The sequence below is a fragment of the Nerophis ophidion genome, linkage group LG06 (genome assembly GCF_033978795.1).
Source record: "Nerophis ophidion isolate RoL-2023_Sa linkage group LG06, RoL_Noph_v1.0, whole genome shotgun sequence".
NCBI classification, from domain to species: Eukaryota; Metazoa; Chordata; class Actinopteri; order Syngnathiformes; family Syngnathidae; genus Nerophis; species Nerophis ophidion.
The window spans coordinates 35,172,892-35,196,714 of NC_084616.1; the positions used below are offsets into that span (position 1 = coordinate 35,172,892).

Genomic DNA, 23,823 nt, shown 5'->3' on the forward strand with positions numbered 1-23,823 from the left:
TTTTTTCCTGTACCAGAATATAATGAAGCCTACGTAGCACTTGGCTTCACAAGGAAATACCTATATGTTATTTCCTACAATGTTACTAAGCTTACAATGTTAAGCAGAGGTATAGTTATAACAATATTATAGACCCAATATACAATATTTATATTCACTGTGGAGAGTGGGGGGGCACAACATATTTTAATATATATATATATATATATATATATATATATATATATATATATATATATATATATGTATATATATATATATATATATATATACATATTTATATATTAGTTCTGACTAAAAAGCCAATAAACCAGATTAAAAGTTTACATAGTGTCTACAATGTGAACAATTCTCTTTGAATACATAAAAATATGACATCGAAGGGCCCTGCGATGAGACGGCGACTTGTCCAGGGTGTACCCCGCCTTCCGCCCGATTGTAGCTGAGATAGGCGCCAGCGCCCCCCGCGACCCCAAAAGGGAATAAGCGGTAGAAAATGGATGGATGGATGACATCGAAGGGACCACTTGCACTTCCATGCAAAAGTTTGAATGGAGACACCTCCTCCTGCTGTTGTTTGTGTTTAAACTTTTGACTGGTACTATTATTTTCTGCATCCACAGTTTGTGCTCACATATTTTATTTAGACCACACATTTGTTGTTGGGTCAAGTTGTGGATATTTTGGAAATTCCCAGAGTCCACTGAACTGATACCATGTGTTGAGATCAGAGGGGGAGGGTTGAGGTTGGTAGAGGGCGGGGATGAGGTTAAGTGACTAAGACTTCAAATTGCATAAAAAGGTCTGCAAGTCTCAGCAAGGGCACATCTTCCAAGTAGACAACAAGAGACAGATTTCAAGTTTGAAATTTTTTTCACGGAGGAGTTCTTTTATTTTGTCCCTGTTGCCCGACGGACAGGTTCAGTAATGAGATCTTGCGCTTTACTTGTGTGTCTCCTTTGGGGGGTTAGCATGCAGGGTGGATGGAGCCTTCCTCTGAAGTCAGTCCATGTCACGTTTCCAGGAGACATCATCAAAAACATGACTGATATGCAGTTGGCTGAAGTGAGTATAGCAGATGGTACATTTATTAAATTCTGAAAGCACTGTGCAGTCAAGCCGCCTAGGGAAATAATTGCCTGATGTCTAAAGGAGATAGCTTGAGTCCCAGATCGGAGTGGCGATGTGATATTATTCTCTTTTCAAACAAAATAATTTTAAGAGATGATTGGAAAGCACAACTGATTGATTATCTTCTATTTTTCTGTGCAGATTTACCTGAATAAGTTTGGATACATGAACACCTTCCGACGCAGCGGCTTCCAATCACTGGTGTCCACCTCCAATGCTCTGAAGAAGATGCAGAAGCAGATGGGTTTGAAGGAAACTGGTCAGCTGGATTCTGCAACTTTGGAGGTCATGAAGCGGCCTCGCTGTGGCCTGCCTGACGTGGCCAACTACAAAACATTTGACGGAGACCTTAAATGGGATCATAATGATGTCACATACAGGTGAGTGAAGATGCGTGTGTGCAGAAATGTTATTTGTTGGCAAAAAAAGATTTACCGAGGGTACGTTGCTCTTCTCCTCCACAGGATTGTCAACTACTCTCCAGACTTGGACATCGCTCTGACTGACGATGCTTTTGCCAGAGCGTTCAAGGTGTGGAGTGATGTGACTCCTTTGACGTTTACCCGCCTCTTTGAAGGGACAGCCGACATCATGGTATCATTTGGAAAAGGAGGTATGTGTTTGCAGAAAGTCATTTACTTCACGTTTGATCACACTGATGGCATAATGACATGGACGTAATTTGGATGGGGAGCGAGGAGGGGAAATGTCCCTTGCACTTTTTCAACAATCAGTTTTTGACCCTTGCATTTTTTAACGTCCAAAAAGGAAAGTTACGCTATTAAATGGAGACAGGTCAAACACCAGCGCCTGGCGGAAAACTTGTCCCTTTAGATTGCCCACAAACTCATTGATTGGCTTTCTGGGGACTGCCGTCTTGCCAACGTGACAATGATTGACAGCACGCAATTGCTGACCCATCAGGAGTCAGATGCAAGATAAGAGCGAGCTGGCCTCCACACGGCAATATGAATTATGAACAAGTACAACAAATTAAAAAATCCAAACAAGAGGAGTCTAGTGCGCCACTCAAAGGTAGTTATGTTGTTGACTAAGACTTGGGCTAAGGGAATGAAAACTCAAATTGTAGCTAAGGTACTTGCAATCCGTGGTAGTGCAAAAGTTTAAGTGCCAAGTGTTTTATTCCAGCAGACATGGTTAAATTCCCAGGTAATTAAAATTCAAACTCAATGCAGTATTCAAAAACCCCCAAAATAGTTATTTTATTATATTATTGTGTTATTTCGTAAAAAAATATTATTATTGAATAATTATTTTTCATTCATATTACTCCAAAACTATTGGTACGCCAAAGAATTACCTGATTCAAGAACTGTTTTATTTTCCTATATGAAAACACAGTATTACTGTTCAAACCATGTGTGATGTTACATTGGACAAAAATATGAAACATACTTCTTAAGGAAAACATCCGTCCTGTTTTTAATGAATATTTCAGGCCTACTACGCCACTGTTTTTTATGTTGGTCGTTATTGCGGTACTTGGAGAAGCAAGTGTTTTCTGAGGTGGTACTTTATGCAAAATGTTTGTGAAGCACTGCTCCAAAACATGCATGCAGGTTATGGCCCCCCTGCGTGGCTTCACTGTTATTAACTCTGCCTCATCATCATGGCCTTTTTTTAGATCACGGAGACCCCTACCCCTTTGATGGAAAAGATGGCCTCCTGGCCCATGCGTATCCCCCTGGTGAGGGTGTGCAAGGGGACGCCCACTTTGATGATGATGAAAACTGGACACTGGGAAAAGGACCAGGTAGTGCATTCATTCAGTTGTTTGTCTCCCTCTGCTGCTCATTTCAACCATTTGCAGCAAGGCATTGTTTTAACTCCTCTTGTGGCCGACAGTTGTGAAGACTCGATTCGGTAATGCGGAGGGTGCTGTTTGCCACTTTCCCTTCACTTTTGAGGGCAAATCGTACACAACGTGCACCTCTGATGGCCGTTCAGATAACCTCCCATGGTGCTCCACCACAGCTGACTTCAACAGAGACAGAAAATTTGGCTTCTGCCCAAGTGAACGTAAGTATTCTTGAGGAAATCGCGGGCAAACAAACAGTCAACCATACAACTTATCCGTCTATATCCAACAGTGCTATACACTTTTGGAGGAAATGCCGACGCAGCCCCTTGCGTCTTCCCATTTAAGTTCCTGGGGACAGAGTACAACGGCTGTACCACAGAGGGCCGCAATGACGGCTACCGCTGGTGTTCCACGACAGACAACTTTGACAAGGACAAGAAATATGGATTCTGTCCTAGTAGAGGTGCGTGACAGGGAATACAATGCATGCATATGAAGTGAAATTAATTAACTCATATTATGCTCTACATATGGTGAATGCACATATTCATTATGGAGAAATGCAAACCTTCAAGTTTGAGTACACGGTGGTATTTCAGTTTAAGCATGTGATAAGATAAGGCCCCTTAGTTTGATATTCGCAGGTGAATTTGATAACTTCACATAGGAAGGAGGCCCTAATTGGGACTTTGGAACGCATAAATGACAGCCAAATCCTTGAGAGGAGACTACCTGTCAAGTTCAAACACCAACCTTCAAGATATGACTTAAAGGAGTTGTTTTCCAGACACTTACAAACAAAAATCTCCTTTTATGGTCAGGTGGGGCTGTTTAGACTTAGCGTACACCCTCACAGACAAAGAAGGAATACATAAACTGATGGTTTGGCTTCTCCAGTTAGGAATCCTCAATTTTTTGACTAAGATTCCTCCGGGTAGTGCAGTCCTGTTTAAATGACGCTCGCTTGTAATAAAGCAACTTTTGGTTCAGGAAAGCGTTTCCGACGTCTCTTTTGATCATCTTCTCTCGACCCGGGAGGGGACGACAAGACCAGATATACAAAGAGATGATAATCCTTATTTTCTTACCGGTTAGACACTGCTGTATCTGGTGGAAATTCCGAGGGAGAGCCGTGTCACTTTCCCTTCACATTCCTGGGTCAGCAGTACGACACGTGCACCAGCGAGGGGCGCAGTGACGGAAAACTGTGGTGCGCTACAACCGGCAGCTACGACGAGGACACGAAATGGGGCTTCTGTCGCGATGCCGGTGAGAAATTAAACACAAAACAGAACCTTCAGTTATTTTACCTGCTTTGTTAATGAATTATCCCCGATGTGATGCAGGATATAGCCTCTTTCTAGTGGCCGCCCATGAGTTTGGACATGCCCTCGGTCTGGATCACTCCAGTATTCGGGATGCACTTATGTATCCCATGTACAGCTATGTGGAAAACTTCTCCCTGCATAGAGACGATATTCAAGGCATTCAGTATCTATATGGTATGACAGCAAAAAAATCCCTCATATTTATCATGCCCATTTTTGTATTTTCTCTGAAGCTGTATATTTTGTTCAGGACGCAGAGAACGCCCAGACCCTACACCTCCTATGCCTCACACCCCAACCACGGCCACGACCCCATCTGAACCCACTACCACCACCCCAAAACCTGTTGATCCAACCAAAAATGCCTGCAAAATTACCAAATTTGACACCATCACTGTTATCAGAAACAATCTACATTTCTTTAGTGACGGGTAAGAAATAAAAATGTCAACAGATTTAGGATGCGAGAAAATTAAATATTATTTTCTGTCAATAGATATTACTGGAAGAAATCCATCAGAGATAATGGGGACGTCAAAGGTGCATTCAGAATTGCTGAGGAGTGGTCAGCTCTGCCTGCAGTCATCGATGCTGCCTTTGAAGACGTTGTCACCAAGAAATTATACTTCTTCTCTGGTAAGAAAGCGCTGTGCATTATTCAAGGCACATCCAAACAACCGACAACCTACAAGCAATGGTGTGTCTTTCCAGGGCGCCAATTCTGGGTTTACAGCGGAAAAAATGTTCTTGGCCCCCGCAGCATAGAGAAACTTGGCCTCCCTAGTAGCCTGCAGAAGGTGGAGGGAGCATTGCAGAGGGGGAAAAACAAAGTTCTGCTCTTCAGCGGGGATAAATACTGGAGGTGAGTTCAATTTCTTGAGAAAGGTTTTAACATCGGAACATTGGCAATTACACTAATCACGTCTTTAATATTGGATTATTTTCTATGTACAGATTTGATGTGAAGACCCAAACCGTTGAAAAAGGTTACTCCCGATACACACACACTGTTTTCGGTGGTGTTCCCAACACGCCCCAGGATGTGTTCCAGTTGAAAGGTAAATGGTATTTATTGCCGGTAACAGTTGATATATTAACAGGACCTGACAAAGTTCTTAATGATTGAAATGTATGTTTCTGCTTTAGGGCACGTCTACTTCTACTGGGACCAATTCTACTGGCGCATGAACACCCGCCGGCAGGTGGATCGTGTTGGTTATGTCAAATACGACATCCTCAAGTGCTCGGATTCTTGAACTAGTCCCTTGTGAGGAGATCTTTTGTGGATGTGATGACACACTTATGTTCTGCCTGTGCAGGAAATCGGGGAGAGCCTAAGTCAGTGTTTATGCCTGATGAGTTAGTGCTCTCTGGATTGTTCATAAGGCATTATTAATGTGACAAACACATTGGCCTCTCTAGCGTGTCAACGCCACAAAATGTAACCCACCTGGATCAAATTCCAGATTATCTGAATAATTTATACATTTAAGTGTCTGACCGGTGCAGACTTTTAACAGTATTTGATTGTTTTGCCATCTGTAGTATTTATGTGTCTTTACCATGTGTATACATAATGCTTTGTATGTCTTTCTGGAAAATGGCTTCTAAGCCAGTACTTGCACTGGAATACAACGCATGGCTGTTACATTTTAAATTATTTAAAAGTGCAATGAGTTTTCTGAGTCTTAAATTTTCATTGCAATAAACATTCACTCCAAAAAAAACGTCCTCGATTGTCATTTTTTGAATGCTTGTATTATTATTATCATTATTAGTCCATAACATAATCAATCAATCAAAGTTTATTTATAAAGCCCTAAATCATGAGTGTCTCAAAGGGCTGCACAAGACACAACAACATCCTCGGTAGAGCCCACATAAATGGTAAATGGGTTGTACTTGTATAGCGCTTTTCTACCCCTTTTTAGGGAGCCCAAAGCGCTTTGACAGTATTTCCACATTCACCCATTCACACACTGACAGCGGGAGCTGCCATGCAAGGCGCTCACCAGGACCCATCAGGAGCAAGCGTGAGGTGTCTTGCCCAAGGACACAACGGACGTGACTAGGATGGTAGAACCAGTAACCCTCAGATTGCTGGCACAGTCACTCTACCAACTTCGCCACGCCGTCCGCCATAAGGGCAAGGAAAACTCACCCCAGTGGGACATCGTTGACAGTGACAATGATGACTATGAGAAACCTTGGAGAGTCCTTTGAACACAGATTTCTTACCGGGACATATGGTACAATACAATTGGCAAGATAGGCTGGAGCTACACCATGTAGTATTTTATACATAAGTAGTAAAACTTTAAAGTCACATCTTAAGTGCACAGGAAGCCAGTGCAGGTGAGCCAGTATAGGCGTAATATGTTCAAACTTTCATGTTCTTGTCAAAAGTCTAGCAGCCGCATTTTGTACCAACTGTAATCGTTTAATGCTAGACATGGGTCCCGAAAATAATACGTTACAGTAATCGAGACGAAACGTAACAAACGCATGTATCAGATTTTAGGTGGGTTTATTTTGTACTTTTCGCGTTCATATTTCAGTTTGTTGGATTTTTGTTGCGTTTTACTTGATTGTAAAATATGTCGATTGAAAGGGGGAATGACGTACATGTGTTGTCAATATTCAATGTTTTATCGTTCGTAGAAAAATGTAAACTTCCATTACATTTTTCAGGGCGGTCTGTCATAACGTTTATAGCAGGGGTCACCAACGCGGTGTCCCCGGGCACCAGGTAGTCCGTGAGGACCAGATGAGTAGCCCGCTGGCCTGTTCTAAAAATAGCTCAAATAGCAGCACTTACCAGTGAGCTGCCTCTATTTTTAAAATTCTATTTATTTACTAGCAAGCTGGTCTTGCTTTGCTCGAAATTTTTAATTCTAAGAGAGACAAAACTCAAATAGAATTTGAAAATTCAAGAAAATATTTTAAAGACTTAGTCTTCACTTGTTCGAATGAATGTATTTATTTTTTTACTTTGCTTCTTATAACTTTCAGAAAGACAATTTTAGAGAATAAATACAACCTTAAAAATGATTTGGGGATTTTTAAACACATATACCTTTTTACCTTTTAAATTCCTTCCTCTTCTTTCCTCATAATTTAAATCAATGTTCAAATATTTGTTTTTTTTATTGTAAAGAATATTAAATACATTTTAATTTAATTCTTAATTTTAGCTTCTGTTTTTTCGACGAAGAATATTTGTGAAATATTTCTTCAAACTTATGACTAAATTCAAAAAAAATATTCTGGCAAATCTAAAAAATCTGTAGAATCAAATTTAAATCTTATTTCAAAGTCTTTTGAATTTCTTTCAAAATGTTTGTTCTGGAAAATCTAGAAGAAATAATGCTCTGTCTTTGTTAGACATATAGCTTAATTTTTTCAAAAATATTTAAAATAGCTAGTTTTTCTCTTCATTTTTTTCGGTTGAATTTTGAATTTTAAAGAGTCGAAATTGAAGACAAACTATGTTTCAAATTTTTATTTTTTTCGTGTTTTCCCCTCTTTTAAACTGTTCAATTAAGTTTTTTCATCATTTATTCTCTACAAAAAAAAACTTCCGTAAAAGGAAAAAATATGTACGACGGAATGACACATAAATACCCTTTATATATATATATATATATATATATATATATATATATTTATATATTTATTAGAGGTAAATGAGCAAATTGGCTATTTTTGGCAATTTATTTAAGTGTGTATCAAACTGGTAGCCCTTTGCATTAATCAGTACCCAAGAAGTAGCTCTTGGTTTCAAAAAGGTTGGTGACCCCTGGTTTATAGCATACAATCAGACATTATTGTGAGGTATTAGTGTTCTTAAAAATCAGATATACCGGCCCCCTGACACATTCTTTTTCTCTAAATAATTGCCCAGGCCTGGGCTAGTGTATACAAATGAGTCTTAAGATTGGACGTAAATGCTTCTACTGAGGTAGCATCTCTAACTGTTACCGAGAGGGCATTCAAGGTACTGGGGCCCAACTAGAAAATATTGACTGCAAAAAAGGATATATTCATAATGTAGCAAAATCTAAATAAACACATAACGGATGTAAGTAGTTCACATAAACGACATCTTGAGAACATTAAACATATATTTTTTCTAAAATTAGACCTTTGACGGCTGTCCTGTAGGTTAGTCTGTAAATATTCCTCCGCACTAACATGTGTGATACGCCTTCCACTGAAGACTGAGACAAATATAGTCCATTCAGTTATTCCACATATCACGACAAATACTGAAAAAAAGTTGCATAGAACGTCATATTATAAACATTCGAGAAATGTCAGAATTTGAAAGCATGGCCGTGTCGGGTATTCTGGCCAGATTAGGCAAAACAATAAATAAGACCCGGCCAGACGAAAAGGAAGCAAGGAGATTCTCATGGCGCCCGACTAGAATGAAGCTACATTTACCTCCTACCAATGCCAGCGCTATTCGACATCAATACGCTTAAGCACACGCTTCTACTCGCAAACAGAAGGTAAGAAAAAAATACCGGACACTCGCAAGACGGTTATGAGTTTTTATTTTCTTCAGGGAGATCATAAGGGCGGTCTGGCGCAACCAGAGGCCCTCGAGGTCCCCAGTAGAGCTTTGAGAATGCCTGATGTAAAAGAGGTCCGCCTGTTGAAAATGGCGACGCAGCGCAGGCAGGATCAAGGGCAGCTAGGCCCCAAGATGCTACATGCTAATGCTAAGATACGCGTTGTTTTGAAGTTTGCTGCTACGTTTATGCTGAATTGGATTAGTTCCGTCAATTATGTGAAACTTACACGCATGATTGTGATTTCAAATCGGACCTAGCTCCTTTATTTATTACAGTCGACAGCAATGGCAGTTAATGCTGTACACCGTTGTTGCTAAGTATAAACGGGCAAGCGGTGTTTACAATGTTCATGAACGTGTAGCGTTTTAGGCAACAAAACACTGCCTATTTTATATGGATAAACATTAAAGTTGCAAATTGTTGTCACGTATTATTTCTATCCTGTATAAACATAAACGTTGCACATTGTTGTGTCCATATTGCCACTTATTTACGTAGAAATCACAACATCCCTGACAAGACAGAAATATTGTAGAAACAAATCCAGACCAGGGCTATCCAAACTTCTGCATACTTACAATAGTTGAAAGATGCAAGGGAACCTATTTCAATATTGTTATATTTTGTAAAAACAAAAAATATTTAAATACAACATTTAATTTTTTATTAGTTTCAACATTTCAGTATTTTGTTTTAATTAACGACCTGTGATGAGATGGCGACTTGTCCAGGGTGTACATGCCTTCCTCCCGATTATAGCTGAGCTGGGCACCAGCACCCCCGCGACCCCAAAAGGAATAAGCGGTAGAAAATGGATGGATGTTTTAATTACCATTGTGTGTTTTTGCGCTTATGTTGCTCTTTTGGCTTTTTTTGTTTAATTTTTTCAGGCTATCCTTAGAGAAGCAACTCCTGATCAAGACTGGCGTCCATATAATAGGGTAGGATAGACTTAAGTATCCCACAATGTGGAAATTATATAAAAACAAAAGAGAAACATCAAAGATAAAAAAACAGACATTAAAGACGTTAAACGAACATAGAGCTGATGCAACCAGCGGCACTATTTCTACATACATCTACATAAGAGAAACGACAACAAACTAAAAAAATGACATTAAATAATACGTATTGCGCACACATGCTTGCACCGTGCATAGACATGCAGATACATGCAGAAGTGGAATGCAAATAGATGGACTTATTTTTACCCCACTGGAAAGAGTATTCAAGAGAACTGGCATAACCCGAAACCCGCATCATAGCCCTTTGCACAATGTAATGAGGTTAAATACACAAATCTAACCAAATTATGCTTTTACGAAATTAATAATGCAATATATATATATATATATATATATATATATATATATATATATATATATATATATATATATATATATATATATATATATTAGGAGGCAGTTGAAATTGTACTGTATCAATCAAAATAGTAGAGCTTTTGTAAAGGGCAGCACGGTGAAACAGGAGTTAGCGCATGTGCCTCACAATGAGTAGTTCTGAGTTCAATCCCGGGCTCGGGATCTTTCTGTGTGGACTTTGCATGTTCTCCCCGTGACTGTTCCCTCCGGGTACTCCGGCTTCCTCCCACCTCCAAAGACATGCACCTGGATATAGTTTGATTGGCAACACTAAATTGGTCCTAGTGTGTGAATGTGAGTGTGAATGTTGTCTGTCTATCTGTGTTGGCCCTGCAATGATGTGGCAACTTGTCCACGGTGTACTCTGCCTTCCGCCCATGTGCAGCTGAGATAAGCTTCAGCAGCCCTCGCGACCCTGAAAGGGACAAGCGGTAGAAAATGGATGGATGGACGGATGGATCTTTTGTAAAGTCCTACCATTTGATACAACCCCTGCAGTGGATCATATTGTGCAAGTGTGTTAAATGGTAAATGGGTTGTACTTGTATAGCGCTTTTCTACCTTCAAGGTACTCAAATCGCTTTGACACTACTTCCACATTCACCCATTCACACACACATTCACACGCTGATGGAGGGAGCTGCCATGCAAGGCGCTAACCAGCACCCATAAGGAGCAAGGGTGAAGTGTCTTGCTCAGGACACAACGGACGTGACGAGGTTGGTACTACGTGGGGATTGAACCAGGGACCCTCGGGTTGCGCACGGCCACTCTTCCAACTGCGTCACGCCGTCCCTTGTTTTGTATACATTGTTGAAATAAAGCATATGTATACATTAATTATTTTTACAAGAACAACATAACTAACATAAAATCTCCAAAAATAAAAAATATATTCACGAGTTGCCTTCTTTCCTTGTCCTTGTTGCTAGGAATTAATTTAAAACACTGGGCTGATCGTTAACTTAGTTTCTTGACTTTTTCTTTATGAGCAGTCATGGATTCAGAGGAGAATGAGGTGGAAAGCAGCAGTGATGCAGGACCCTCTGGGATGGAGGAGCCGTCTGAAAGCGGCATGGGCATGGAATCATCTGAGGCCATGTCTGCAGACAGCAGTGATGCTGCCTCCTCTCATGCACAAGCACCAGACTCCGACTGTCAAGTAGGACAGAGCTCAGAGGGACTTGTAGTAAGATTTGTCGAATGATATCAACAAATGCAAAAAGAAAACCGTTACGCCTCATTAACGATTCATACTTTTCACTGCCTCTTTAGGTCTTCATCCCAGAGACCAGCTCGAGTACAGATGTCAGAGTGTCATCAGTTCACCTTCCAGACTCGTCCTCAGTGGCCCAGTCCACCAGTGTGTCCAGCGTGTCCACAGTGACTCAGTCAGTGCTGGTATCGGAGTCAGCCCAAGTAATCGTCCACTCCAGTGCTGTGTCAGAGGGAGCTATGATGGTTTCAGACTCGACTGCCTCTACCTCATCAGACCTTGGCTCTGCCATAGACAAGATCATTGAGTCCACCATCGGTCCTGACATCATGAATGGTATCTATTTGGACATCCTATTTTTAATTTTCCTGAGGGACCTCTCCTGAAGGAACCAACAAAGTACTATCTATCTATCTATCTATCTATCTATCTATCTATCTATCTATCTATCTATCTATCTATCTATCTATCTATCCTATTCTTGCACCGATAGAGCAGATTCATTATGATTGCTTGTAAAAAAAAAAAAAGATCTTATCTGCTCTTTTTTCGCAATAGGTTGCATCGCAGTGACTAGTGCAGAAGATAGGGATGCAGAACCGACCCAATATCTCATACTACAAGGTCCAGATGATGGTATGTGTTGTGAACATTAACTCATCAAATGTATCCCATCCATCCATCCATCCATCCATTTTGTATCGCTTCTCCCTTCTTGGGATACCAAAATATGAAATGTATTTGCTGTTGCTTCACTATAAATATTTGTGTGAATGTAACAAGGAATTTTTGGAATATTTATATGAAGCATTACATGATGACATGGATTCAATTCTGACTAATCTGTGACCATTTTTGTTAGTTACTGGATTGACATTGTAATGTATTAGTATCCCCTGTATGTATTGCAAAAGAACATCCAGAAACTATCTAGAGCATTACTTTTGTGTTTCACTAGTTGTGATAGTTCTGTTTTCAGTGCATTTTCACATATATGTTCCAACAATGCTATTCCCAACTGCATTCATTTACTTAGATGGGGTTTGTGATGATTACAATCTACATTTTAAACATTGCATTGTGGTCTACATCCGTTTGTGCTTAACCAAGAGGCATGTTGTTCATGTTGCACCACGAGCGCTCCCTATAACGCCACCAAAAATATGTTTTTCTGCTGTGGTCCATCTGGGCCGCAGCAGCACTTAGTTGTGATACACTTTTCCACCACTTGTGGCAGTAATTACAATATCAAACAAACAGAAGAAGTCTGTAGCTTAAGTCATAGAGAAGTTTCTTCATCGCCAAAAATATGACTAAAGGGGTATAGTTGTATTTCTACAAAACCCCATTTCCATATGAGTTGGGAAATTGTGTTAGATGTAAATATAAACGAAATACAATGATTTGCGAATCATTTTCAACCCATATTCCATTGAATATGCTACGAAGACAACATATTTGATGTTTAAACTGATAAACATTTTTTTTTTGCAAATAATCATTAACTTTAGAATTTGAAGGCAGCAACACGTGACAAAGAAGTTGGGCAAGGTGGCAATATATACTGATAAAGTTGAGGAATGCTTATCAAACACTTATATGGAACATCCCACAGGTGTGCAGGCTAATTGGGAACAGGTGGGTGCCATGATTGGGTATAAAAGCAGTTTCCATGAAATGCTAAGTAATTCACAAACAAGGATGGGGTGAGGGTCACCACTTTGTAAGCAAATTGTCGAACAGTTTTAGAACAATATTTCTCAACGAGCTATTGCAAGGAATTTAGGGATTTTACCATCTATGGTCCGTAAAATCATCAAAATTTCAGAGACTCTGGAGAAATCACTGCACGTAAGCGATGACATTAAAGACTTTTGATCCCCCAGGCGGTACTGCATCAAAAACTGACATCAGTGTGTAAAAGATATCACCACATGGGCTCAGGAACACTTCATAAAACCACTGTCAGTAACTATAGTTGGTCGCTACATCTGTAAGTGCAAGTTAAAACTCTATTATGCAAAGCCAAACCCATTTATCAACAATACCCTGAAACACCGCTGGCTTGGCTGGGCCCGAGCTCACCTAAAATGGACTGATGCAAAGTGGAAAGGTGTACTGTGGTCTGACGAGTCCACATTTCAAATTATATTTGGAAACAGAGGACGTGTAATCTTCCAGAACAAAGAGGAAAATAACCATTTGGATTGTTATAGGCGCAAAGTTCAAAAGCTAGCATCTGTGATGGTATGGGGGTGTATTAGTGCCCAAGGCATGGGTAACGTACACATCTGTGAAGGCACCATTAATACTGAAAGGGCCATACAGGTTTTAGAGCAACATATGATGTCATCCAAGCAACGTTATCATAGACACCCCTGTTTATTTCAGCAAGACAATGCCAAGCCACGTGTTACAACAGCGTGGCTTCGTAAAAAAAGAGTGCGGGTACTTTCCTGGCCCGCTTGCAGTCCAGACCTGTCTCTCATCGAATATGTGTGGCCCATTATGAAGCGTAAAATACAACAGCGGAGACCCCAGACTGTTGAACGACCTAAGCTCGACATAAAACAAGAATGGGAAAGAATTCCACTTTGAAAGCTTCATCAATTAGTTTCCTCAGTTCCCAAACGTTTATTGAGTGTTGTTAAAAGAAAAGGTGATGTATCACAGTGGTGAAGATGCCCTTTCCCAACTACTTTGGCACGTCTTGCAGCCATGAAATTCTAAGTTAATTATTATTTGCGAAAGAAAAATAAAGTTTATGAGTTTGAAGATCAAATATCGTGTCTTTGTAGTGCATTCAAATGAATATGGACTGAAAAGGATATGCAAATCATTGTATTCCATATATATATATATATACATCTAACACAATTTTCCAACTCATATGGAAACGGGGTTTGTAATTTCGCTTTAATTTTAATTGAGAGTTTAGATAAATGCATTTATGTTAGCAATGTGTAATTGTATGTGAATTAAACGAATATATAAAATGTAAAATATTTTTCACCATGAGTCTTGTTTTGGTAGTATATTTGATTTAATTTATATTTTTGTAATTGGCCTGATCTAAGCCTTAATAATATATTTTTTTAATTAACGCTTGCTTTCATATCATTTGACAAGGTTTTTCGTGTTAAACTATAAGTAAATATTTAATAAATTTTAATAGCAATATTACTAATTCAGCGTTAATATTTCAGTGGGCCCCGGCCCCTCTATAGTAAAAAAAGTGGGCCCCAAGGTGAAAAAAATTAAGAACCCCCTGATTTTATATTTTGTGTAAATTTCGCTCTACAGTCACATTTATAACCCACTTTTTGATGTTCGTTTGTGGAAGCGTTAATGATTGTGAATGAAACCACGGCGCACCCTGCTTTTGGCATGGTTTATGCTGCACATATGTGTTGTTGTGCACATGCCTGGATCAGATGAAAATAATTATTTGTTTTACCTCTTTGTGTGTTTCCACACCGCCTGTGGTTGAGGGGGAAGACTTAATTTTCCTCTGGCTCAGCTAATTGTCCAAATGTGACGTTATGATGTAGACTGTCTACAAAACCCCGTGAACAGAGGCATGCAAAATGCATGAACTTAATGATGTTATATGCATTGTGTAACACTAGTATCCAACATTTTCACAACATTTAAGAGTCAGAAAAGACAAAAAATAATCATCTGTGTGTCGACTCCTAAACACGCTTGAAAATGTGTACAATCTGTTAATGTGTGTCTCTGTTTTAGGTGCTCCCATGGTAGCCCACATGTCATCCTCAGCCTTGTCCAATCGCATAACCATAGAAGCACTCTCTGAGGGTCCCACATCCACCTGCCGGGACCAGGGAGACCTGCAGAGTAACTTGGAGCCCGACCAACCTGACGATCAGCCTGGACACTCCGGTTACCCAGAGGACAGCGGCAATCAGCCTGATCAGCCCCAACACTCTCACCCCTCCCAGTATATGGACTGCAGTGCAGATGGCCCAGACCAAACAGGGGAGTCCTCATCATCCTATGTGGAGTGTTCAGGTGAAGAACCTGACCAGACGCGCTCACAGTCAGGCTTCCCGGACTACAGTGGAGAGAACAGTGACCAAGACCTGCCTGGATACGTAGAATGTAGCAGGGCGGATTCAAACCCCACCAGCCAGGGGCACTGTGTGGTGGAGTGCAGTGCTGGGTATCTATGTGCTGTGGACGATGAAGAGCTGCCACATAATTCACGCGCCTACATCGACAGCAGTGCAGATCACGGGACCCAGTCAAGCCGGCAGTATTCAGTTGAATATAGCGGCGAGTGTGTTGCAGCTGCCGACTCCGAGCAACCTGGGTGTTCGCAGTATCAAGCAAGGAATGGTGGGGATGACGACGAAGATGATGATCGTAACCAAGTTCCCGATCAGCCGCAGCACTCCCAACAGCAGCCCCAGCATTCTTGTTACACCGAGAACAGCAATGGCCCTGATGCATCTCTCTATACCGATGACAGCTCCTCGTCAGACCACCCTGTGGTTGACACCGCAGATTCAGGGGGGGTCCCCGAGGCATTGGACTGCAGCGAGAGCCAGCCAGGTCCATACATCAGCAGTAGTGGCACCTATATCGCCATCCCAGAACCCGGGGTGGCCCCGCATTGCTCGGATGAGCCTCAGGGTTCCCGGCAGCCTCAGGAGGAAGCTGCAGCAGGCCAGGAAATGGAGACATCGGCAGTGGCAGAAGGCCCTGGAAACCGTCCGCCCAACCTGGCTGAGTTGGAGGAGTTGATGGAAGTCGTGATTGTGCAACAGTTCAAGTGCAAGATGTGTCCGTATAAGAGTGTCTCTAAAGATACGCTCATTAACCACATGAGGGACAAGCACTTTAAACCTACAAGTATGTTTGTATGGTCAACTGGGACTAATGATTGTGTCAATTTATTATTCGTATTTATCTTGTATATTTTTAACTCTAAGGGGATTTGCAAACAAAGCGTAAACGTGGACGACCTCCCAAAAGTGCTGCACCGGCCCGTCAAGCTGCGGAGAAGAAGGCAACACCGGCGTCCGGGTCTGCTAAAGCAGAGGAGGAGGAAGATGACGTACCTGATGCCGGTGCTCTTGATGATTCTGAAGGTCTGTGTGGAACTCTTACTAGCTCTTTTGTGATTACTTACAAGTACATCAATTATGTTCATCATGTCTTCCTAAAATCGACTGTAAGTACAAGATTCTTATGTGTAGACAAAAAAGTTTTATAAGTAAGTGATGCCTTTTATCTGCTGACAGTTTCGGCTTTTGCCAGGGTTGCCGTAGCTTCAAGATGTGACTTGTTTAAATCAAACAAAAAAAATCATAATGAAGTTACCCGGAGCAGCCATATATGTATGCGCCTCCCCCAATCCTAGTTGTTGGTGCTAGCTCCTTGCCTCATGATTTCCATTGCACCTTTTTTCAATCTCTTGTATTTGTTGGTTTCTGATAAAAACATATTTTTCCTGGATGTTGGAGGAAGCACAGACATAACATGCGAGTTCCTCATAAAGATACACCTACTCAGTTGCCTAGTGGGTAGAGTGTCCGCCCTGAGATCGGTAGGTTGAGAGTTCAATCCCCGGCCGAGTCATACTAAAGACTATAAAAATGGAATCCATTACCTCCCTGCTTGGCACTCAGCATCAAGGGTTGGAATTTGGGGTTGAATCACCAAAATGATTCCCGGGCATGGAATCGCTTCTGCCCACTGCTCCCCTCACCTCCAAGGGGGTGATCAAGGGTGATGGGTCAAATGCAGAGGATAATTTTGCCACACCTAGTGTGTGTGACAATCATTGGTACTTAAACTTTAAGAATTAAAGCCGTACTTGACAATGCTCATGTGTTCCTCAGTGGATAGTGACTACAAACCGATGGAAGAGGACTGCGAAGTTAAACTCTCATCCAGTTTGAAACAAAAAACTCCTCCTATCTCGTCCTCCTCGCAATCTCGTCCAAGACGTAAAATTGGCCGCCCGAGGAAATACATCCTTCTGGAAGAAGAGGACAGCAGCAAAGGTGGGTCGTCAATTTTTAAAAGATCAGCAGAGCAGCCACCAACCTGCTTAAGAAAGCTTTGACTGTGTATTGTTTGTCATAGAGGCAGAGAGTTTAACAAAGAATGCCGATCCAAGTGCTGCTGATGAGGCGAGCTCCTCTGGCCTAGACAATGACAGCCCTGCTCTGGGGACTGATGGGGACACAGCAGAGGCAGCAGTAAGCCAATCGGACTCTGAGAACAAAGACCCATCGTCCAACCCGCAGCCAGAAGAGTTTTTTGAGAGAAAACGTGGTCGTCCCTCCAAGTGCTTTCTTCGCAAGAAGTACAGGAAGCATTTGAATCGAAAGTAAATATCAACTGACTTGTTCTGTTCTCGAATCTTTTTAACATACAAAAGTATCATCTTTGTGTAACAACTACTGTCTTAAACTATTTAATTAAGCATTTTTTTCTTCTTTTAGTCAGTACTACAAATCTCTCAAACCGCTCCTGAGACCTCACAGTTGCTGTATCTGCGGCTCTCGCTTCCTCACGCAAGATGATCTGCGCTTCCACGTGAATTCCCACGAGGGCAACGACCCAGAACTTTTCAAATGCCTCCAGTGCAATTATCGCTGCAAGCGCTGGTCCTCTCTCAAGGTATTTTTTTTTAAATAAAAACTCATTGTACGCTCACCTGAACTTATACAGTATGTAAATCTTGCGTGTTTCTTTGCAGGAGCACATGTTCAATCATGAAGGTACAAAACCTTTCAAGTGTGAGACGTGCGATTATTCAAGTGTCTACAGAAAAGATGTTGTTCGTCACTCAGCAGTTCATAGCAAAGACAAGTAGGTCCTGTTGTAACTACACATGCAGACCTTAAAACATTTCAAGAGGTCTTAAAGGTTTTACAAATTGTATCATTTATTGTCATCCATTAGGAAAAAGAAGAAAATAATGGTAAGTTTTGTTTTGTTATTTCATTGTCCGTTGACAAGAATGTTAAAGTAACAATTCCAATATGTACCTTCATGCTTAAGTACAATGGTCGCAGTGTGTTTGGTTATTTTCTAATATATTTATATTTAATTTTTTCTTATATTTTATATTCTTTTTTTAGGTTACGTTAATTTTGATGTTAATATTAATATAATTATATTATTATATTAATGAATGAGTTTTTCTCCAAAGTGGACTTTTCCATAGGTGGGTTTTTTCCTCAGTTCTGTGTGTGTGTGTCGAGCGCAATTTTTTTGTGTGTATGACTTTCTGTCCAAATGTTGCAGGTGATGACAATGTCCGAGTTTCCATGTCCTGTTTGTCACAAGGTTTACCCCATGCAAAAGAGGCTCACCCAGCATTTAAAGACCCATAGTGCAGAGAAACCACATATGTGTGACAAGGTCTGACAACTAGAAACAACATCATTTCATTTTAAGATGGTTTTAAGCATTTTTTTCTTGTTCACTGTCCAGTTGTTTGTGCCTCCTTTTTTGGCTTAAAATAGATTTAACTTTAAGTACAAGAAGGTAGTCTCCTCTGAATGTATCCTAATCTTTTTCTTTTATTTCAGTGTGGTAAATCCTTCAAGAAGCGGTACACGTTCAAAATGCACCTCCTTACCCACATTCAGACTCTGGGAGACAGCAAGTTAGTAATGCATCCTTTTGGTTTTTTTATGTATAGACATCTTCACTGCATAATGTTGTCACAGTCATCTCTAAAAAGTTGCTATCAAGCAATGTAGCCAAAATCTGCATTGAATGTGTAACCCAGTCTATGCATTTGTCAGGTTCAAGTGTGAGTTTTGTGATTACACTTGTGACAATAAGAAGCTGCTGCTGAATCATCAACTATCCCACACTATCGACAGACCCTTCAAGTGTGATTACTGTAAATACTCTACTTCCAAAGAAGAGTTCCTAGTGTCCCACCTGGCCATTAAACACACAGGTTTGTTGTTGCTTTTAAAACTGTTTTGAGTAAGGTTCGGCTGGAGCTCTCAATGTGACTTCTTTGTAGGAGAGAAGCCTTTCTGCTGCAACATGTGTCACTTTGTGACAAAGCACAGGAAAAACCTGCGATTACACGTGCAGTGTCGCCATCCGGAAGCTTTTGATGAGTGGTCCATCTCTCACCCCACGGAACCCACAAAGAGACGACGCAAGCCTTTTTTCACCTTGCAGCAAATGGAGGAGCTTAAGGAGCAACATGAAGAAGGAACGCAAGTCTTGCCCAACACCATTGTGAGTCTACATGGTCTTTTACAATAGATAATAATTAGCAACCTGATCATGATGGTAACAGGTAAGAATGATTTCCTTCTTTTCTCACATGTCAGGTTTCAGTGGATCCTGTAGCTCTTCAGGCCATTCAGAGGATGGGTAATGCCTCCGTGTCTCAAGATGCGCATGGAAACACCACCATCATCTATGAACAAGGTATTTTGGAAACATATTTGTTTTACACGTGTAACTATAAAGTAACTTTGAAGGTTCCAAGACAAACACTGAAAATTATATTCTTGGTCTGCCTACCAGGTGAATCTGGTAATCTCTCCTCCCAGAATGCCCTGAGCCTGCTGCTGAATATGAGCAATGCTCGAGAATTGGTTGGAAACTCCCTACAAGTGTGTGCAACTGCCAGTATACTTATTTAGTTTTTTGTAAAATTTTACAAGGCTCTACAACCACCATCACTGATTGTGCTCCTCAGGTGGCGGTGCTGAAGTCAGATGGCAGTGCTGAAGTTGAAGGTTTGGAGAAGGGAAAGTGGAGTGCGGTCTCCGCAGCCCCGGGCCAGGCCCAGAAGGTCGTGACCGTCCACGTGTCCGAGAACGGAGAGACCGTTCTGCAAGAGGACTATGAGGAAACCGCCTCTGGGACAGGAGATCTGGCTCAGTTTTCTATAGAAACCTACGAGGACGAAGGGGTGTACAATGTGGTGGAGCAGGTGACAGAAGAAGTCCAAAGCTCTGAATGCAGGTGAGGGACTGCTAACTGTGCATACAATATTTTAATTATTCAAATCATTCAGCAAAGTATACTTTCTCATGTGACCCTTACTAGCCTCAACTCTCAAACTTCTTGCAGTAAAGAGACAAACGAGTCTTCTCATGCTGCAGAGGAGCCCGAAGCACAGAACCTGAAAAATGACAAGTTCTACCTTGCTACCGGACTGCCTGATGGTGTTCTGCAACAGGTGGAGGTAATCACATAAGATATTTATTTTTCTTTTCAAGAATGGAAATTGAAAAACACAAAAGTACTAGTTTATTTGAAACAAATTTTAAAATGCAAAGAAGAGGAATAGCAACATCCAAAAAATGTAATGTTTCATATAAAAGTGTGAATTCTACTTGACAGAAATGGAAAAACAGACCAAACCAGATGCTTTTTATTTTTTTTATTCAAACACCTGAGCTAGAATTAAAAGACATGACCACGGACTGGCCTGTAAGAAAAAAATACTCTCCAATAGTGTTTTATTGTGCGTGAACAAATGCCTTTTCTCCTCCACTTTTGTGTTATATGTGCCTGGAGATTTCTGTAGCTGTTAGTCGTTGTTTTGTTTTTTTAAACATTTCTTTGTAGGGCTCCAAAGACATTTTATCCAGAGGCACACGGCTACCTTAGTACGGTAATCATCCTTGCTTTTACTTTGAAAATTAAAACAATCCGATTTTAGAATATCAAGAATCATCCGTTTTAGTCATTTTTTTTCCTTTTCTGTTTACTAGGGATTACATTTTTGCTAAATGAAAATGAAATCGTTTTTAGACATAGTCATTGCTTTTCGACACCAAAAACGAATAACGCTTTATTTTTCAATTGTATTTTTTGTCATTTAAAATGAAATAAAAATGTAAAAAACACACATCAATCCATTTTCTTCCGCTTATTCCCTTTGGGGTCGCGGGGGTCCCTGGTGCCTATTTATGCTACAATCGGGCAGAAGGCGGGGTACAGTATGTCTGATTTTGATCTGATAATGGAACGCTTCTTTTTCTAATTATTTTTTTTGCATTTTAAAGTGAAATTCTAATGAACCAATTTTTTTTTCTTTTTCAGTTTCTATTGATGAAAAGAAAATCCAATGACCAAAAAATAAACTGACCTGCATGTCTCACATATCCTCTTTAATGTTGTTTTTCTTTACTTTTAGCTGAGTAGTGAAGCTCCCTCCTCTCCCCCTGCCATGAGCTCCCCTAGTGTCAGCACCAAGCGGTTCTCCTGCCGCATATGCTTGGAATCTTTCCACGGCCGTTCTGACATGGAGAACCACAAGAGGGCGCACCTGGATTCCAACACCTTCAAGTGCCCTGACTGTGATTTCATCTCAAGCTCTTGGCCTGATGTTAAGGTCTGTTGAACCAAGGATTTTTGTAACGCAAAGCTTTAAGGAATAAAACACACATCAAACATAATGTCTTCTGTAATCTTTGCTTTAGGTTCACATGGAGCTGCATTCCTACTTGCGGCCTCACAAGTGTTCCTTTTGCAGCTTTGCCTCCAAGAACAAGAAAGACCTGCGCAGACACTTGCTGACCCACACCAAGGAAAAGCCATTTTCTTGCAAACTTTGTGGGCAAAGGTAGGAACAAGGATTTTCAATGTCAAATATTGGATAGCCTTTCAAAACCTTATGCGGTGCCCATTACCCCTTTTAACAAAATCAATGAAAGCTATGATCCCCCTTTCGCAGAAAATATTCACATAATCACGCATTTATACTCAATTTGCATTATGTATTTTATCAACATTTTATTTTGGGGTTACATTTATGGATTAGTTTAGTACAGGGGTGTCAAACGTACGGTCCGCGGGCAGGATCAGGCCCGTAAAACAGGTTTCCTCTGGCTCGCAGGATGAGTTTGCTGAATATGGTTAGTGTCCACCCTGAGATCGGTAGGTCTTGAGTTCGAACCCCGGCCGAGTCATACCACAGACTATAAAAATGGGACCGATTACCTTCCTGCTTGGCACTCAGCATCAAGTGTTGCTGCACATTGCTCCCCTCACCTCCCAGGGGTTGAGGGGAATGGGTCAAATGCAGAGGATAATCTCACCACACCTAGTCTGTGTGTGATAATCAATGGTACTTAATTTAAAAAAAAGGGCCAACATTTTTGAATGAAAGAAACTGCTGTTCTAAATGTGTCCACTAGATGTCGCAATAGCAATTATTTTTATCTTTGTAGATTTTGCTACGTACGTAAAACTAAATAAACCACATGATGTTAGGGCACCAATCGAGGAAAATGAGCAAACTACCGTACATCAATAGCATACTGTAATTTTATTTTGATATTATTTTTTTATATTGATGGATAACCCTAAGCCCCCCGCGACCCCAAAAGGGAATAAGCGGTATAAAATGGATGGGTGGATGAAAATTAACACCAGTGAGTTGACTGATGTCTTTGAAAGTGGGAGGAAGCCAGAGTACCTGGAGGGAACCCACGCATTCACGGGGAGGACATGCAAACTCCACACAAAAAGATCCCGAGCCCTGGGGATAGGTTGATTGGCAACACTAAATTGGCCCCAGTGTGTGAATGTGAGTGTGAATGTTGTTAGTCTATCTGTGTTGGCCCTGCGATGAGGTAGCGGCTTGTCCAAGGTGTACACCGCCTTCTGCCCGATTGTAGCTGAGATAGGCACCAGCGACCACAAAGGGAATAAGCGGTAGATAATGGATGGATGGAGTTGACTGATGAACATTATCACACAATTTATTTAGAAAGTGTAAACAACGACACATAATGATGAAATATTATTAATTGCAACATGCAAGTGTAAAAAAAATAAAAACAACAACATTATAATTTGTAAACAAAGAAAACAATCTGAAGTTGTCTTTATTTTTAAGTTATCGTGCTGTGATTTTACCAGTCCGGCCCACTGGGAGTAGATTTTTCTCCATGTGGCCCCCAATCTAAAATGAGTTTAACACCCTTGCTTTAGTAAGTGAGAAATCCATCCATCAATTTGTTCGGGTAATCGAATAAAACACTTCATAGCCCTAATGTGTCTTTTATGTCAAATGGCTTGAATAAACAATGATTTTTCTGATAAACCTTATTCTTTCTTCTTATAAATGTAGATAACAAAAAATTGCACTTTTACCATGTGATCAAAGCTATAGATTAGCTATATATTTTTTTTAAAGTACAAAAATACTTCCTGATAAAATATGATACAGTAGCTGTGTCTCAATTCGGGGGCTGCAACAATCCAAGGACCCAGCCCATGTTGTGGACAAAGTGTGGGTCGTTCTAAAAATGTTATTCCTAATTATTAGTTAATGATAAATTTATCTGTATAATTGTAAATGCTTGATGTAGTGGGACATGTACCTTTTAAA

General features: G+C 40.6%; 1 protein-coding gene across 1 annotated transcript in view; it reads left to right on the forward strand.

Annotated features, from left to right (window-relative positions):
* The first annotated feature begins 801 nt into the window (after positions 1-801).
* The window catches only part of LOC133554571 (uncharacterized), a 42,928-nt gene continuing 19,906 nt past the window's right edge, over positions 802-23,823 (forward strand). Inside the window, exons 1-34 of the mRNA XM_061903494.1 lie at positions 802-1,065; positions 1,273-1,511; positions 1,596-1,744; positions 2,777-2,905; positions 2,998-3,171; positions 3,243-3,416; positions 4,049-4,222; positions 4,300-4,455; positions 4,532-4,712; positions 4,778-4,917; positions 4,993-5,143; positions 5,236-5,339; positions 5,428-5,531; positions 5,601-5,619; positions 11,239-11,432; positions 11,519-11,795; positions 12,018-12,095; positions 15,207-16,334; positions 16,415-16,573; positions 17,327-17,491; positions 17,574-17,820; positions 17,936-18,113; positions 18,193-18,305; positions 18,399-18,417; positions 18,744-18,860; positions 19,031-19,107; positions 19,250-19,410; positions 19,480-19,703; positions 19,799-19,898; positions 19,998-20,086; positions 20,173-20,441; positions 20,550-20,664; positions 21,622-21,819; positions 21,908-22,050. Coding sequence (XP_061759478.1) covers positions 928-1,065; positions 1,273-1,511; positions 1,596-1,744; positions 2,777-2,905; positions 2,998-3,171; positions 3,243-3,416; positions 4,049-4,222; positions 4,300-4,455; positions 4,532-4,712; positions 4,778-4,917; positions 4,993-5,143; positions 5,236-5,339; positions 5,428-5,531; positions 5,601-5,619; positions 11,239-11,432; positions 11,519-11,795; positions 12,018-12,095; positions 15,207-16,334; positions 16,415-16,573; positions 17,327-17,491; positions 17,574-17,820; positions 17,936-18,113; positions 18,193-18,305; positions 18,399-18,417; positions 18,744-18,860; positions 19,031-19,107; positions 19,250-19,410; positions 19,480-19,703; positions 19,799-19,898; positions 19,998-20,086; positions 20,173-20,441; positions 20,550-20,664; positions 21,622-21,819; positions 21,908-22,050 — 6,083 coding nt within the window. The 5' untranslated portion in view covers positions 802-927. The remainder of the gene's footprint in view (positions 1,066-1,272; positions 1,512-1,595; positions 1,745-2,776; positions 2,906-2,997; positions 3,172-3,242; positions 3,417-4,048; positions 4,223-4,299; positions 4,456-4,531; positions 4,713-4,777; positions 4,918-4,992; positions 5,144-5,235; positions 5,340-5,427; positions 5,532-5,600; positions 5,620-11,238; positions 11,433-11,518; positions 11,796-12,017; positions 12,096-15,206; positions 16,335-16,414; positions 16,574-17,326; positions 17,492-17,573; positions 17,821-17,935; positions 18,114-18,192; positions 18,306-18,398; positions 18,418-18,743; positions 18,861-19,030; positions 19,108-19,249; positions 19,411-19,479; positions 19,704-19,798; positions 19,899-19,997; positions 20,087-20,172; positions 20,442-20,549; positions 20,665-21,621; positions 21,820-21,907; positions 22,051-23,823) is intronic.